This window comes from Sphaeramia orbicularis, chromosome 9 (genome assembly GCF_902148855.1).
Source record: "Sphaeramia orbicularis chromosome 9, fSphaOr1.1, whole genome shotgun sequence".
In the NCBI taxonomy this organism is placed as follows: Eukaryota; Metazoa; Chordata; class Actinopteri; order Kurtiformes; family Apogonidae; genus Sphaeramia; species Sphaeramia orbicularis.
The window spans coordinates 26,559,892-26,576,921 of record NC_043965.1 but is presented as its reverse complement, the minus strand read 5'-3'; the positions used below and the strand labels follow the sequence as shown (position 1 = coordinate 26,576,921).

At 38.2% G+C, this 17,030-nt stretch overlaps 2 protein-coding genes across 3 annotated transcripts; both read right to left on the bottom strand.

Annotated features, from left to right (window-relative positions):
* Window positions 1-108: 108 nt before the first annotated feature.
* gal3st1a (galactose-3-O-sulfotransferase 1a) lies at window positions 109-6,296 on the bottom strand. Of its 2 annotated transcripts, none has more exons than XM_030143133.1 (3): window positions 5,946-6,296; window positions 3,351-3,490; window positions 109-2,639 (listed from the first exon to the last, which is right to left on the bottom strand). In XM_030143133.1, the coding sequence occupies exons 1-3, from the start codon at window positions 5,949-5,951 to the stop codon at window positions 1,490-1,492; spliced, it is 1,296 nt and encodes a 431-aa protein (XP_029998993.1). In that variant the 5' UTR covers window positions 5,952-6,296; the 3' UTR covers window positions 109-1,489. The 2 variants fall into 2 exon arrangements, with proteins under 2 accessions (XP_029998993.1, XP_029998994.1); XM_030143134.1 differs by having other exon boundaries at window positions 3,351-3,486.
* Window positions 6,297-8,035: 1,739 nt separating this feature from the next.
* On the bottom strand, window positions 8,036-16,566 carry pes (pescadillo). Its single transcript, XM_030143132.1, has 15 exons — window positions 16,409-16,566; window positions 16,145-16,224; window positions 14,958-15,111; window positions 13,990-14,099; window positions 13,304-13,475; window positions 13,107-13,196; window positions 12,851-12,967; window positions 12,499-12,576; window positions 12,099-12,188; window positions 10,587-10,717; window positions 10,348-10,473; window positions 9,312-9,496; window positions 8,928-9,082; window positions 8,674-8,841; window positions 8,036-8,385 (listed from the first exon to the last, which is right to left on the bottom strand). Exons 1-15 carry the CDS (start codon window positions 16,430-16,432, stop codon window positions 8,311-8,313), a joined length of 1,755 nt encoding a protein of 584 aa, XP_029998992.1. The 5' UTR covers window positions 16,433-16,566; the 3' UTR covers window positions 8,036-8,310.
* Between the last annotated feature and the right edge of the window lie 464 nt (window positions 16,567-17,030).

The window sequence follows — 17,030 nt, the reverse complement described above, 5'->3', positions numbered from 1 at the left end:
TTTTTATTTAACTTCTTCTTCACCAATTCAGATTTTTTATGAGGTCTATTCATGTACTAAACAATCTTGCTGCTTACCATTTTACACAAAGAAAGTTATGAACAAACAGACAGAGAGAAATTGATTTATGAATCAGACAAAAGACTTACACATACAGGTACTTATTTTGAAGATATACATAAAACGATTATCATATATTGCAAGGGAAGTTTTTTTACGGGGTGGTATATCCATGGACACAATCAGTCACTTACAGACAAATAACTTACAAATTCTAATACTGAAAGAGATTAATAACCCTAAAACAAAATAAGAACAGAAAAAAAACATTTATTTTGCATTTAAAGAAATAACCTACATAAAATGCATACATCCACATGACAAGTGCAGGAATTGGTATTCATTTAACATTGTTAGTCACTGTCACGGTGCTTCGATAGATAGGATTTGCTTTACTTGACTGATGAGTAAATTTATTTGGCTCATTGTGTAACATATTTTAAGTTCTGTCATCAATGGGCCTTTTTCACAGAAAACTTTGTTGAGATGTCACATAAAAAGAAAAAAGATGTAGTCTATTGGATCTAACGACAATTCACTCTCAGGGTCATCTACGGAAACAGTGAACAAAGAAATGAGGAAAATTAAGAAAACTAGAAAAGTATTAGGGCAGTAGAAAAAAACATCCTCAACATTAATATATAAAGAAAAGGAATATACATATTTGACAATAACTGATGAGGAAAATAAGTTCATTAAGTAAGTTTGTTCTTTTGTTCTTGATTGCATAATGCTGTTTACATGTAGATGTACTACATTCAGTTTTATTCACTGATTACATTGTGGGTTAAGCATTGTATGAAGTATATTTCCCCTTAAGTGTTTCTTTACCTGGAAGTCATCATCAATATTATTAGTTCCATCTCATCTTGCAATGACAACTGAAAAGGTTTGTGGTTATCTACTCACCTATCATCAGTCAGTGACTGATTCACTTTCTCCAGAGACATTCAAATAGACAATATCAAATAGATACTCCTGTCCTAAGTTTGGTAGGAATCACAGCATTTGGTCTCAATTTAATGAAAGGGGTTAAAAAATAATGAAATTTGATCTAAACACTATCATTCACTTCTTCATTAGAACAAACTCACATAATAGGGTAAGCATATTTTAATAGATCAACACGGACTTGCACATAAAAAACAGTAACACCAAGTCCATTTATACAATATGTAGTAAACTAGTTCAGTGTAACATATAGATTGTGAGGTCAAGAGTCTTTCTGTCAAGCACCCATGAACTACATTGCTGTATTTAAACATGTGCAATGTAAACAAGTAAATTCAGGTATATTACATTGAGACAGGTCACGAGATTGAAACAGACACCTTTAATCTCTCAGACTATCAGCTGCATAGTCAGCCTCTTCTGCTCGTAACAGTCTGTTTTTGTTAAATTGGCCCCTCTTGTTCTCATCCATTCCTTGTCACCAGTTTATGATCTCTCTGACATGTCCCCACAGCTTGGTGATCCACAGATTAACACCAAGCTCAGTTAAGTACTGAAGCTCCGGTGTCAACATCTTACGGCACAGTTTTCTATGGGCCTTGTCCACATTCTTCTTTAAGTTATATCCCATGATGGACTTCTCTCCAATGGGCTGCCAGGGTTGCATGGCTGTCTCCTGGATGCTGCCAGCATCCACAGCATGGCCTCCCTCGATGCAGATGTTTGCCATCTCTGCATTCCTCCTCCTGAGCTCCGCAACATCTTCTGCCATCCTCTTCAGTCCATAAGAGTCCACTTTCTTCCAAAAGGTCCTGTTGAAATGCTGGTACAGTTTCCAGTCAATAGCATTCCACTCAAGAGCTCTGGCCCTCAGGTCAGGGGTGAGTTTAGAAACAGTGGATCCCTTGCGTGCATTGAGCTTGAAGAAAAGCAGGTCATCCATCTCCCAGCAGAGGGCATCCTTCAGCAGGATGAGTGACTCCTCGAAATACTCCACTAACATGACCAGCTCAAAACGCTCAATAATGAACTTGATTCCCTGGTCTACGCGTGGATCATCCAGCTCCAGAGTGTTGTCCTGTCCAAAATCAAAGAACAGCAGATTCTTGAGGTAGAAAGAGTTGAAACCCTCTGGATCAAAGTAGTAATGGGGGTCACGGAGAAACTCTGTCAGCTTGTCATCACCTGGTATCTTCCAGGTGAAAGGCACCAGCCGGCCAAAGTAGTGGAAGGATGACTCAAAAAGTTCTGCAGGGTCCCTCAGAATGGTGATGTACAAAGTGTCTGTAGGGAGCAGTTTGGCCACCTCAGGAGCATTGAAACGCATGTGATTACAGATAATATTGAAGCACATTCCAGGCCTGTAGTCTCTAACCTGGGAGCGCTGGAAAGGAGAAGGGTAGAAGAAGTCATTTCTGCTGTCAGGGAAGGCAAATGTGAGTCGGTGCTTCTCTCCAAAACGGAAAAGTATGTTAAGGAAGGTGCTGCTGGCTGTTTTGTGCGTCTTCATGAACATGATATCCACTTTAGGAGTGCAGGTCTGACCGGTGGTTTGTTGTGAGGTGTTTGTGGTCAGTTTGTTGTGGAACTGGGATGGGCGGTGGGCACAGGAGTAAGGCACTGGAACCCTAAAGACAAAAAAAACAAGTAATTAAATTATGAATGTGATGACTAATGTAGAAACTCTTGAGCTAGTCATCAGCATTTTAACACAGAGCCATTAAACTCTGTGTAAAGCAGTAATAAATGGATTATGAGTTAACATTTCAGAAAAATGTTACTAACCATCCAGCTAAATTTGACCCAAAAAAAATCCCAAAGTATGTAAAATGATCCTTTAGAATCATGAATGAACAAAAAAGGGCTGCCATTTTGAAGCACATTATAATTATATTGTCCAATCTTGTAGAAAATAAAATTATTACAAAGAAAACCTTGGCAAACAAGAATATTTACAGTATTTAGCATTAAATCTTACAGTTTTTTTTTTTTTTTTTTTATTGCCCTCAAACTGGGCACAATTATCAGAACATAAATCTATTTTGCATTATAGTCTTTGATGGGATAGCTGTGTAAAGCTATAATAAATATGTGTTTTCTGTTTGTCACACCAGGAAAGTGTGTTATTAACAGCACCCCTAAAACTGATGAATTACATATTACCAGGTACATATGATTAGGTTACAAACTGTGTAAAATAAGTCATAATACTCTTCATCAGTAAGACTTCTTGCATCAACAATAAACTGTGCGCTCCTCTTGGTAAATGCACAGCCTGAAATAGTGTGTTGTTGACTTTCACATGATGCTGTATTTTTTGCACAGTGTGGTGGTCTTACTCGGGCAAATGAAAGTGGACCTGCGGAGTAGAGAGGCAGTATAGCAGGATCATACAGCTGGTCAGGACAGTACCCAGAACCAGGCCTTTGCACATGGACCTCCACTGCCTCCTCTGGTTGACCGTCATGGTCCTGCCTTCCTAAGAAACAAAGAATCAACACCATCATCATTATTACAATGGTAAGTTTTGACTAGTTGCAAACTGATGTTTTTAACTTAACTAACAAGATTAATAAAAAGAAAAGAAAGCCACAACCTGAGTAGGTTTTTCAGTGTTGCAAGTCAGAAAAATGGGAGCAATACTCAGTAGACACACTGATAATACCTTAAGTTATTTGCCTGGATGGATACTTGTTAATAAATGAAGGTCTATAGACTTTCAGTAACTCCTCTAACACTTTGTGTTCTCTGTTGTCAACAGTGGAGTACACACCACAGACTTCAGAAAATACTCTGATGCTGCAATATAATTAAATTCAACGTATTACCTTGAACTGCATTCAGTAATTTTCATTATGTTTGATTTCACATCTGAGGCAATTGCTGTTCCAACTAAAATTAGATATAATTATTCTGCACTTCATGTTGTAGTTCATTGTGTTAAATATTTTGTTGGTTGTTCACTGTGTCAACCACCTGTAGCTTTGGAAAGAAGACGATTACTTAAAATACTGTAGTACCTTAGGTAATAGTATATAGTGCTTATAGTAAGTATGTAGTGCTCATCATTACACAGAGAGGTTATCTGTCTGTTCTGACTAAATCCTGGTTCATCCTCTTCATCAACAATTTAAATGCAGGGTGTAGTTGAAATTGTATGGTGATGTAGAAAATAACATAGCTTCCACTGAAAATGACCATCTCTGTGTTCCTCAGCTGTCCCATAAAATAAATAATGCATCACAGTGGAAAGTGATATTGCATTCCCCTTACAGACGGAGGTAAGATGAGCCATGGGCTGACTCAGCAACAGAAGTAACGTTTTCCACCTGTACCATTAGATGACCTCATGTGACCCCAATAGGGAGTACTGTTTTATAGGCTGTGCATCCAGGACATATTGTTCCCAACTTTTATTTCTGTCTAAGGGAAAAAGCAACAATTACAGAATTTATGCATTACTGTGTGTTGACACCAGTGTCATCTTGCTACATAAAACCAAACAACTTTTTGAGATAAAAGAAATTTAAACTGAAGTTCATCTAAAACTAGAAGGATACTCCATAGACAACATAGCTCCATTAAGACCCACAGTGCTGTTCTGAAAGAAAAAGTATTACTTACAATGTCAGGAAAAAGTCAAAACTTTTTATTTACATGAACTACCATGATTCTGGATGCGCTCCAACATTTTCTTGCTTCTTCTTTGGCCCACGTCCCAAAATGTCATTCCAATCAGTGCAAAAGTTTTCATATAATCTATTGCAAAATAAACCAATAAACATGCCAAAAAAACAGATGTGGGCCATTACATAACCAACTTAACTGAGGTGACAAACAGTTTGTTTTGCTAGTGTAGTACAAGTTTAGACACATGCTGCTGACCAAAGTGTATGATATCATGATACCTGGAAATGTGAGCTGCATCTTCACTTCTTAACTTCATATGAGTTTTAAATTTATGCAAAATATATTTACAATTTGCAAGTCACATTACTGACAGACCTTCATTCAATATTACAGGATTTAGTAGGTGAATGAATTTTTAAATCAAGGCTTAATCGGAGTTTTCTTTCATTTATTATTTAGTTTTAGATTGGAGTCTTGCAGGTAGATGTCTGTGTCTTGAGTCAATGTTGTACAAGCCTCCACTCTATGAATAGCGCACTTGCATTTCAGACTCACTCTTATCTTTGTAGGAATACAAACATTACTCTCTAAACACAGCTAAAGGGGCCATTTCTGCTCTTTGTCTCGATTCCATCAAGGGGTGATTATTGCCGGGCTGTATGAGACCTTTCTTCGTACCATCAGACCCCACTCTGAGGACCATTCTTTGTAGTTCAGGTTGAATAGTTTGGCCTGACAATGTAGAGAGAATTTCAAGTGGCATTCTTTACTTTTAAGTATATGCCTGAACTCAGTGCCTGAACCTGTGATTTTAAACAACAAATAAAAGGCTACAGTTTTTCATGGAGCTAGTTATTATCATGTAACCTCACTGAATGTCCTTGTGTGATGTTTGGGTTTGACTTAACTTGTTTTCCATGTTTTATTCATCTACTCTGCATAAAATAGGTTCATGGCATGTCAGAGCCCATTTTTAGCACAGAAATATTTGCCCTGAGCTTTAAATGGCTACTTCCCAAACCCATTGACAGAGTTATACTGCTTTTGTTCTGAATAATAGGAGAGATCAAGATCAAAGGTGAGAGTAAACATTAAAAGTAAATAAAGCTGGATTTAAGACTAAGGTTTCCATGAGTCGCATTCAAGTGAATGAAACTGAGGGTAATTAAAACAGGAAAATGATCTTGGTTCCTAACAGGTAAGGACACAGATAGACTGTTATCACTGGTACCAAGCATGGAGAGAGACAAAATTGGGAAGGAAGACATTCATTTCACTCAAAAGACTAGAGAATCTTTGCTTACCCTCATACATAAATCCAAAGGGAAACTAACAGAAGTGTTTCTTGTCCAAGTGCATCGTCTCTTGCTTTTCCTGTCAGTTCCAGGTGTCTAATACAATCAGAGCTCCCTCCCACAGCTTTTCTTCTGTCTGATCTTGACATACACATACTGCTAGAGAACCAGCACCATCCCGCGCTCCCCTTATCACATGTCCAGTGCAATGGAGCTCATTCATCTGGCAGCTCCTCTTCTCCTCTTTCCCTCTCCCTCTAAGCATGCACACCTGATGCCTCAAGCTGCCACCTCCCCCTAACTTTCAACTCCAAAACTGATGTCGCTGAATAAAGCACAGCAGGGAGGCTCATCTATCCACCTGTGACGTCAGAGCCTCTGTCAAGGGACATGCACTTGTCAGAGTGTAAAAAAAAGGGGGGAGGGTAGGATAGAGGGAGAGAGAGAGGGGAGGGGGCTGAGGAGAGGAGAGGCTGTATAGTCCCTATTCTGTGTCTCCATACAGAGGGCTATTGAGTGCAGACAGTGGAGTTCGAGCTGCAAGCTGATAGGAGGGGTGGAAAACAGCATAAAAAGAACAAATGCAGAAAGTCAAAGAACAAAGGCTTTACTTGTACCACTTGATCAACACTGTTCTGTCTGTAACGTTTGAAATGCTTATTTAGCAAGCTGTGCTTCTGCATGCTGCCGTGCAGGTAAAAGATATTAAGACACATGGAGGATAGTAAAGGAAGGAGGACATTCCATTTTGGACCACAGTGTAAAATAATTACAGGTATATTACTGGAGCAAACAAAATGTCTGGACTTAAAGAGCAAAGAGAGAAAAGACCATGTAATTAATTCCTCTACTTAAAAAATGTTTAAGTATTTTTACCCTGTGATGTACTATTATGCTGAGCAGAACTTCTGTCTTTTGAAAAGTGCCGATTTCTCAAATCAGTGTCTTCTGCAGACATTTCAGTAGAGAATAAAATGAACATTCAACCATCACTGAGGAGTATATTTGGTTCTGGGTGCCAGGATGTAGCAATATGTGGTCATAATACTTCACCCACTACAGTATGTGTGAGCTCTATCTATCACTTCACACTGGAGCATTGATTCTTCTGCCTTGATTCTGGATTTGTGTGGCCCATCCCACACTCGTCATGCTCAGGCATGACACTGCTGCTTTTGTTGAGCTGGGTGTGCTCTGCCTGCAGGCACCCCGAGTGCCAGGCTGAGACCCGGGCTGGGTGGGCATGCGTGGAATGCAGATTAGGGTGAGAGGCAGGGAGTGAATGAGGAGATTGACGAGCGCACGGCATGACTGGCCTGGCCTTTGGCCCACCGAGATCACAGCAACAGCGTCTCAGAGGGCAGAGGGTCTTGTGTTCGTTCGTCATTAACGCCCATTCTGTGTGTGGAGTGGACCAGTCACTCAGGATGACCCTTCAACGACAGTGCTGTGACCTCAGTCTCTGCCCACTACACAGATGTGGACTTGGGAATCTTCTTGTACATGTCCACATCCTTCAAATATTTCTCCCGCTCCAGAAACAACCGTAGGATGTGAAGTGACTTTAAGACATAATTAATTTTGATGTAAACCACCTAGTTTGTGGTGTAGAAAAATTCGCAGCAGCTGAACAACTGATATGAACCTCATTAGTTAAGTTACAAAAAACAGGTGTTATTCAAGGGTCAGACCTTTAGCATAGAGCCTATATTGATAGTGTAATGTGCATAGTGTCAGCTGCTAAATCAGCCTTTTGACTGTATAAGAGTCAATTCATTAATATTCTTCTATATATATTTTAACTGACAAGTTTTAATGACTTACTAATGAGTAACATTAGCATTACATACACAAAAACCTTTTAAGAAAACAAAAAACATTAATAGTCTCTGAAAGTATTCCGTCCCTTTCATTTTGACATGCTTAAAAGCTGACAAAAATTTGCACACATCAAAAGTGGCAAAAAGGCTTATGGTACAGGTTTGGCAACTGGTTTAATATAAGGTCATGTAAAACTTACTTGTAGAGTCCCGCTAAGGAGGACTCTTCCGGAATCCTTAAAAAAAAAAAAAAAAGGAAATTGACTCTGAAAAAAGAAAAAGAACTATAGAAACAGTTTACTGAAAATACACACCAAATACAGACTTCAGTATAAGACACATGGATTGTGTAATTTAGAACAGTAAATTTAATACAAAGCAAATGACAAGCAATCACTTTCACATTAGCACATTGACCATATTCCACATGGACAAAGCATAGGACCATCTGAATGTGCTCTGAAATGCACTGACAGGATTTATGACCTGAAACGCATTCAGTATGAAGTTAAATACATAAAGTCAGTCTGAAGGAGAGGAATACATCAAATGAATCATTTTCTGGCTTTTTTCTTCTTTGCTTTTTCAGCATCATCATAGGCCTTCCTCTTGGCAGCCAGCTTGTTGGCCTGTAAGAAAAGAATGGATGCAGTTAAATAGGTGAGCTGCTGCATTGCTGTTTGACACAGATCAGAGTGGAATTTTGTTCAATTAACTAAGAAGGTCAGCACCGGACCCTCATGTTCTATTCGCAGCAACTACAATAAACTGTTAAACATTGCCAGACCAAGATAAGATATCAAATACAATGAAAAACCCCCCAGTGTCAACAATGTAATAATGGTATCTTTTCACAGAGCTGCACATCAATGTTATCTACATGTGGATCCATACCCAATCAGTAAAAAAGAACAAACCTCTCGGATTTTCCTTTTCTTTCCAAACATGATCTTATCATAGAGGTATTTCTCCTTTTTCTTCATCATCATGATGGCCAGTCGTTTCTCCTCAGCTTTCTGCTCCTGTTCCAAGCGAGCTGGATTTTCCACCTTTACTTTTCCAGGCGTCACTTTCACTTGCAGAGACTTAATACAAGGAGAGAAGAACCAGTGAGAACCACATCAGATTAATTAAAATAAAGGTGAAAAAACACTGTTCAGCAGCCTCTTACCTTGCCCTGGGATCTCTGCTCTTCCATCTTCTTAAGGCTCTTCTCTTCTGCCTCTTCCTCTTCATCCTCTTCATCATCATCGTTGTCATCTTCCTCTTCTTCATCTTCACCCTCTTCATCTTCCTCGTCCTCATCTTCTTCTTCCTGTTCTTCAGCTGTAGTGGAAGAGCCAAAAAAAATTAAATGCAAGTAAATACATCTGGGTATATGATATCTAAAATTATGTCTCCTTTAGTCATTTACATTTGATGGACGGATAGGAGACTTACCAATGTGTAATCAAAATGTGACCAATAAACATTAAATGTATCTAACCACCCAAACTACAAATTTGTGTTGCTAAAACAATAAAACACAAAAGCCTACAAGTCTAGGATTTCATACCAGGTTTCTTTCCTTGTTGCAAGGCCATGACTTTCAGTTTCTCTGGGGGCACGTAGTCTCCCTCCTTCTCCTCCACGAAGGGAGAGAGATGGGGTGGCAGAGTCACTCCCATGAAGTAGTCCTCCACAGGTAACAGTATTTTGGCATTGACACAATCAAACACCCACTGAGGCTGGATGTAGTACCTGAAACCACATGCAAAAGACATTCAAGTCACATCTGATGAAAACAGGAAATGGTGAGGTTAGTCCAAACTGTATCTGACCCAGGTATGTTCCTATAATAAAATCTTCTTTGCATTCTGCGATGCAGAAGTCCTCACAACAAATGAGAAACACATGCTAAATGTAGCAGCTAATGAGCAAAAGGTCACTCTGTTGCTTCATGTTAAACTGCAGAGCAATGTTTCCAAGAAATATGCACTAGTATAGTAGATAAGCCATTCTTTTTGTATTGAATTTCATGCTCCTGCCCCAGACACATCTGACCAACAAGTGAACTTTCTTGTGGCAGGGTCTGTCGGACACTGTAAAGAACATGGCTGTTCCAATAGAAGACAGCGGAAGTCTGTGAATAGAGGCATTGTAAAAAGTATGATAATTTACATGGAGACATGAAGCATAACTGCCACCAAAGATGCATTTAGAATTCCAGTTTCACATCTGTCTCCTCCAAGTTACAGTTGCCATCTACAGCTGTACAAACTCATATAAAACCCTACTGAATAAAAAGGTATTTAAATCTATTGTTTTTGGCAAAGTGGGAGTTATTAATGTATTGGGATAGATAACATAACTGCTGAGATACATGCCGACTTCACTAGGACACTGCTCACTTTTTATTTATTTTTTTTTTAGAAAAGCAGACGACTGGTCAAGAGCTTCAATGGTGCAATAACTAACTGAAAATCCTTCAAAATGTTCCACTGATACCGCAGGACGGACAGACAGCAAATAAATATAATGCCTTGGGCCATCGTTGTCACAGACGCACAAAAAGATCAGAAATGAGAAAAAGCATGAATTTTACATCTTACCTGCTGATGTACTGTTTGTCAATGTTTGGTCTGTCAACAATTTGATGTGTGATAGTTTCATCTGTTGCATCATATGTGCTCCCAATGCAAACCGACTTGTCCCAAGAAACCTGACCACCAAAACACCTGAAAGACAGCAGCAACACACACAAAACAACAGCAGCTTTGCATCAGTTTACGGTTTACATGCATAGTTTGTTGGTTTCCAAGAATAAATTGCTGTATCAGATTTCAATCACCTGATGATGAAAGCCAGCGACTCTCTGGGCACTTCTCTGTTGAGGAAGAACTTCAATCCCTCAAAAAGTTTTGTTTGAGTTTCCTGTTGTTTCTGTTCTTTTTCTCGAGCCTCCATGTTTTCCATGTCCTCCTGAAAAAAGACATTAAAAGAACAATCTTGAAAATACAAAAACTGAACAAATACTTATATTCTTCAAAGTTAAACACTCAAATTCTTTCTGTGAGGTCAAACAAAAGCCCAGGAGTGTCTACTGTTTGTTTAAATGGAGTAAGGCCCACAGTCTGATTTTATGTCACCTGGAAACACTTGTACTAACTAGACTAAAGAATTAAGAGGAGTAAAAAAAACTACAGGCATTGATCTCAGATTAATTTCTTCTATCTGTTCCACAGATCTGTACCTAACTGGGAAATATTTAAATACGCTGCTCTGTCTGCTTGGAACAAATTACCAAATTACCTGAAAATTAAGTTGCTAGTCTTGTTGAAAACTTTAAAATGATTTTACAACACTTGGAGGCTGGGGGTAGAAACATTTGGCTGTAGATATTTTGCTTATTTAATTTAATATTTGAACTGTCTTTACACACACATTTTATTATTTTATTTCAGTACATCTGTGTATATGTATGCATGGTTGTTACCCTGTCTGTAACCTGTTAATTGTGCTGTTGCCTATTTTGGCATGGATGTTCTTGTAAAAAAATGTTTTTAACTTAATGAGTCTTTGGTTAAAAAAAAAAAAAGTTAAATAAGTTAGATATGCACTGTGGGAAGCTGAGGTTCGCACAGCTGCCTGTAAGCAGCAGCGGCTGCTGCAACAATCACAGCGCAAAAACGACTGGAGCTCCACTTCCCACAATGCACTTCGTGACAAAATTCCGAAGATGCCCGAGTTATCTACCAGCTCTGTTTGTAAACAAATGGTTTGTTTATGTTGGAGTGCACTTCAAACTTGTTCACCGTGAGGGAAGAGATTCAGGTGAGTAATCACAGAAAGACTAACGGATTCATGATACTTAGGCTATGACTCAGGTTTCACAGATTTGATGAAAAATTGGTGACAAAAGTCTCCTGCAGCTTTAAGTTAATCCTTGCCATGTTCCCTGCACCTTGCACAACTTTGCAAATTAGCAATAGTTTTCAACAAACAGATGCAGGTGATTACATAACCTATTTTAAGGAGGTAGTTAATCTTTACAGCAGTTTTTAAGACACTCACTTAACTGCTCTTCAATTTCACTGTTGTGCAAGTCTAAATAAATCAATCTCCCCAGAGTTACAAACATCTCCTTAGCAACCAAACTGGAGCAGTAATCCCATGTCTAACACTTCTAAAAGCTGTGACTCATGTGTGACCGCTCATTAGTTTTATCAAATGATGTCTATCAACATGTTTTTAATGATATTTCCCATAGTCTTGTTGGTTGTCAAGTATATAAAAGATTTCTTCCCGGGATATTGAAACAATCTGGAGAAGTTTATAGTTTTCTCTGAGCTAGGTTTCTTACCCCTTCAACTGGAAACTGGTCCAGTTGAGCTTCCTCATCCTCCACTGAAGAGAACACCCGGGCCAGACTCGTACTCAGGGCCGACAGTTTCTGCACAAAAAATGCTGTTTATATCTTAGCTGTACCAATAAAATCAATTAATATTAAGAGCCAGATTTGACATTATTTATACATTTGTCAACACATGCACAAAATATTTACTGTCTAGTTGTTAATGTCCATATTACTCCTACTGTTAGATTCTACATCTGTTGCGATGTGTACGTGTATTGACAGAGTACTATTAAACAACATATTTGGACACTTCACAAGCTCTCAAAGTCATAGTTTCTGATAATTAAACACAAATACGGGCAGGTCTCTAAACAATTCCCTTCAATATGTCCTACACGAGCCTCACCTCTAGGTAGCTCTCTGAATCCATAGCATAGTCCTCTTCATCCTCTCCTTTCAGCTCCAGGTCTGATTTACTATCCATCTACAAAAAAGGTAGTATTAACACAAAGTTAACAAATGTCAAACATCCATTATTTACAATCAATCAATCAATTACTACATTCACTGCAAGGACAAAAATATTCTGGCACCACAGTTAACAATTCTGAAAAAAAACACAGTTCCATTAAGGGATACAAGTTCCAAGGCTATATTTTTTCTAAAATATCTTATAGAAACAGAATTAAATCAATGGGAATATTCATTAAATAGTACAATGTTTGTGTCTTCATATAATGAACAGTTCTCCAGCACACCTTTGGTGGGTAAACCAGGTTGAGGGAATGGTAGAGTCTGAAGTTGACAAAGCCAAGGAGGGTGGTGTACAACTCTGTGAATGTTGCCATTACTCTGTAATCAACATCTGTAGGGTGCTAAAAAAAAAAAAACCAAACACATTCGCAATTGTGTTATCCCTGGAACATGTGATAGTTGTGATGTGTTACAATATTAAACTGAATGTTTATTATTAGCATAATCACTGTGGACTAAATTTCATCATAGTGCACTTACATCATGGGAGAACTGGTATGGCACGAGCCATGTAATCAACTGTCCCATCACCTCTGCCTGATAATATATTCCCTTGATGGAGAGGAAAACCTATCAGGAACAGAGGCAAAATTAGTTGATTACCTGACAAAGGTCAATGAACTCAGGACAACAGTCATGTTTTTAATGTTACGTAAACATATAGACCTGACTGGCACCTTTTTAAGAGAACGAGATGCAATCACATAGTTCATCCACTCCACAGTGAGACGTCTGCACAACTGGATTGTCTGCACATGGCATTTTCCTGTTCGGGCAAAAGTGGAGAAGAGGAAGCACATGCAGAGAGCGTCGTCGATGTCACGAAGAGCATCAATAAAGGTGGGGTACCTGACATGGAAATAAGTAGCAGTGAGGCAATATAACCAGATGCAATTAGCTAAATGACATATTCTAGGTCAAACAAAAGACAAAATTAGAAACATTTTAATTGTAGCCATTTCATTTTAAAGAATACTTCATGCACTGGCCTGGTTGTGATGGGCTTTATTGTGATTCAAGGGTTAATATAAGATTTAAGGTGTTCTAATTGCAGAAACAGAATGTGTCTTCACAAACAGCTAATCACCTGAATATAAGAATAGTTCGCGTAGAAAAAGCTCTTCTCATTTACACACAGAGTGTATCGTCTTCCACAATGTCTCTTATGTTGACTGACTATACTTCTGCTGTAGCCCACAATGGACAAACCACACTGGCTCAAGAGAGGGCATTTCAGTTTTTATACTGAAGTGGCAGCTACTGGAGGCTCTCTTTCGATATGTCAGAAAATCCCTGGCACTTTAAATCACTTTTGCTCAAGTCTGCCCTCCTGTGGTGGTTATTAAGCACAACAGTCACTCACCTCTCTTTGATGATGTGGTCCAATTTATAAGTTGGCTTGTTGTCCTTCAGTCTCTCCACATCAGAATATTCTGTTTTTGCATAAGCCTTCTTAAGTTTCCGGACAAATACCTGTTCAAATACAAATTAAGAAAAACAGTGTTAACACTAAACACCATTGTTGAAGAAGGGCTTAGGGCATATTAACACCAGAAACTGAAAAAACAAGGAATCATTTTTATACATTTATGACCAAAACAGATGGCTTATATTGTTAGCCTATAAAACACCCAGCTGACACTATATAATGAGGAAACAATTCCGACTGACATTTTTTGTACAGGGTGGGGAAGCAAAATTTACAATATTTTGAGGCAGGGATTGAAAGACAGTGTATGACCAATTAGTTTATTGAAAGTCATGAGAATTTATTTGCCACAAGAAAATTTACATAATAGAAAATGTTTTTATTCTATGTGTCCTCCTCCTTTCTCAATAACTGCCTTCACACGCTTCCTGAAACTCGCGCAAGTGTTCCTCAAATATTCGGGTGACAACTTCTCCCATTCTTCTTTAATAGTATCTTCCAGACTTTCTCGTAATAGTTTTGCTCATAGTCATTCTCTTCTTTCCATTATAAACAGTCTTTATGGACACTCCAACTATTTTTGAAATCTCCTTTGGTGTGACGAGTGCATTCAGCAAATCACACACTCTTTGACGTTTGCTTTCCTGATTACTCATATGGGCAAAAGTTTCTGAAAAGGTATGGATAATAGTGTTAGGTACGATTATGACATCAATCTATGTTTGGTTTCAAAACAATTGACGTAGTGCCTGCTGAGAAAAAACAACTAAATGTTCATTGTAAATTTTGTTTCCCCACCCTGTAAGAGGAAATTAAACATATTTTAAGAGCTAATTAATTACAAACAAATGTAATAACTATAATTATCTACAAGAACTTTTAACCATCAGCATTTGTGTTACCTTGTAGTCTCTGAATTTGCCAACAATTGGCTCATGCAGCAGAAAACGGATGTCTTTGACCAGATAGAAGGTCCTTGGAGCTGTAGAGCCTTTGTTCACCTTCTTCTTGTGTTTGGGCTCATGGGGGTAGATGCCTTTAAGGATGCACAACCGTCTGGAAATCAAAAACAATAATTACAGTACTGTGCGTTACTGCTAGCTGACGGTTAGAAGTGATGATTAACTTCTGTGGTATGAATTAGGCTGCAATTGTTTGTGATACTACCTTAAAGAAGGAGCCTGCATTTCAATACACAATTATGACCAAATTAACAAATTCATCATGAAGTGGTTGGATTTTGTACAGTGGCGTTTCATAGATTTCATGTAGCAATTGATTGTGTAATTGATACCCATGACGACAAGAACTACAAAAATTCACTGCAAAGTAAACTCACTGTCAAACTATAATAACCTGTGGTGATATACAAAAAAGTATTTGTATGCAAGTACTTTGTTTTTGTAAATTTAAGATACATACTATTTCCATGTGCGGAAACTTTATCTTATTCAACTGAATCTCAAAGACAAATATCTTTCTTTTTACTGTAGTTTTTCTTTTTTAAAAACAATTTTTCATGTCCTTCCTGTTCAGCGAAAACTATGCATCTCCAAACGAGTAGGCTTTACGTGTTAGTGATAAAATTAAACATCTACATAATTGGCAACATAAACATTAATGCAGCAATAACACGAAACTAAAACATCACTATTTAGATGTCAAACACCGGCGGGGACCATTTTACTGCACAATGACTATGTTTACTTCAGCGATTATAAGTTTTACAGCAGGGGTCTCAAACTCCGGTCCTCGAGGGCCACTATCTTGCATGTTCTAGATTTATCCCTCTTCCAACACACCTGATTCAAATGATAAGCCTACCATCAAGCTCTGCAGAAGCCTGATAACGACCGTCAGGTGTGCTGGAAGAGGGAAACATCTAAAACATGCAGGATACCGGCCCTCGAGGATCTGAGTTTGAGACCCCTGTTTTACAGAGTACACCATTTAATTTCAGTAAGCTTTAGGTTACAGAACTTTATTTGCAGCTATATATTTTCACAGCCTGGTTAGTTTTAGTGGTTAGAGCTTTTGAAGAAGTAAAACATCCGAGTACTTCTTCCAATCACCGTTTCCATGTTCATACCTGAAGTCTGGCAGACTCAGCTGAAGTTTCTTCCGAGCTTTGTTTCTGGTGATGTAGTTGGTGGCAGAGCCCCTCTCAAACTGGAAAACAAGAACAGGGACTCACATTAAACTTTACGATAGTAGATATATTGGCTTGAACCCATTTAAGCTAATGTCTTCCGCTACTTGAGATAAACAAACTTCTAGCTAGCTTCTTCAGCTAGCTAGCCAGGCAGCTAAAGCCGTTAAAAAGCATAAACATTAACTCAATGCTGAATATTACCTTTTTCTTTTGAAGGCCTCCCATTTAGGAATAATATATGTCACCGGAAACAAACTTTCACAAACTGGATTTGTACGAATCTAGGTTGTTAAGACACGTTTACAGCGGACAACATCATAACCGCGCTATGCACGTGTAATTTGACATGCGTGGAAGAGCGTGCGTGCCGCAGTCAGGACCCAAGGGCTGGACCTTTGTCTGCCTGTATGAAAAGGAAGGAAAATAAGTCTATTTTATTTTATTTTATTTTATTTTACCACCCACATCACTTCTTGTCTGCGGCTGTGTGCTATATTTCAGCAACTTCAGTAACTTTTAATTTACAACAACAACAACAATAACAACAACATAACACTACTACTACTACTACTACTACTACTACTAATAATAATAATAATAATAATAATAATAATAATTATAATTTAAAATTATTATTTTAACATGCCTTACTAAATACAAGGGAGGGAGGTACCAGAGTACCTCCAAAGTACAGTGAATACGCAAAACGATGATAATTTAATTTTGTATTGTCATTGAGATAGAATTAAAGCTGTAAATCAGAAGAACAAATTGAAAAACATAAGATGCATGATTCAACAGCATCTCAACCCCACCCCTGTCT

What these genes read in the sequence shown, in the direction of transcription:
- gal3st1a (XM_030143133.1), bottom strand. An exon ending in GTCCACTTTCATTTGCCCGA is followed by an intron (nt 2,640 to 3,350) that starts GTAAGACCACCA and finishes TTTTGTCTTTAG; the next exon opens with GGTTCCAGTGCCTTACTCCT.
- pes (XM_030143132.1), bottom strand. Translation starts at nt 16,432, where the DNA reads ATGGGAGGCCTTCAAAAGAAAAAG. An exon ending in ATTCAGAGAGCTACCTAGAG is followed by an intron (nt 12,189 to 12,498) that starts GTGAGGCTCGTG and finishes TTTTTTGTGCAG; the next exon opens with AAACTGTCGGCCCTGAGTAC. An exon ending in TCGCTGGCTTTCATCATCAG is followed by an intron (nt 10,474 to 10,586) that starts GTGATTGAAATC and finishes GCTGTCTTTCAG; the next exon opens with GTGTTTTGGTGGTCAGGTTT.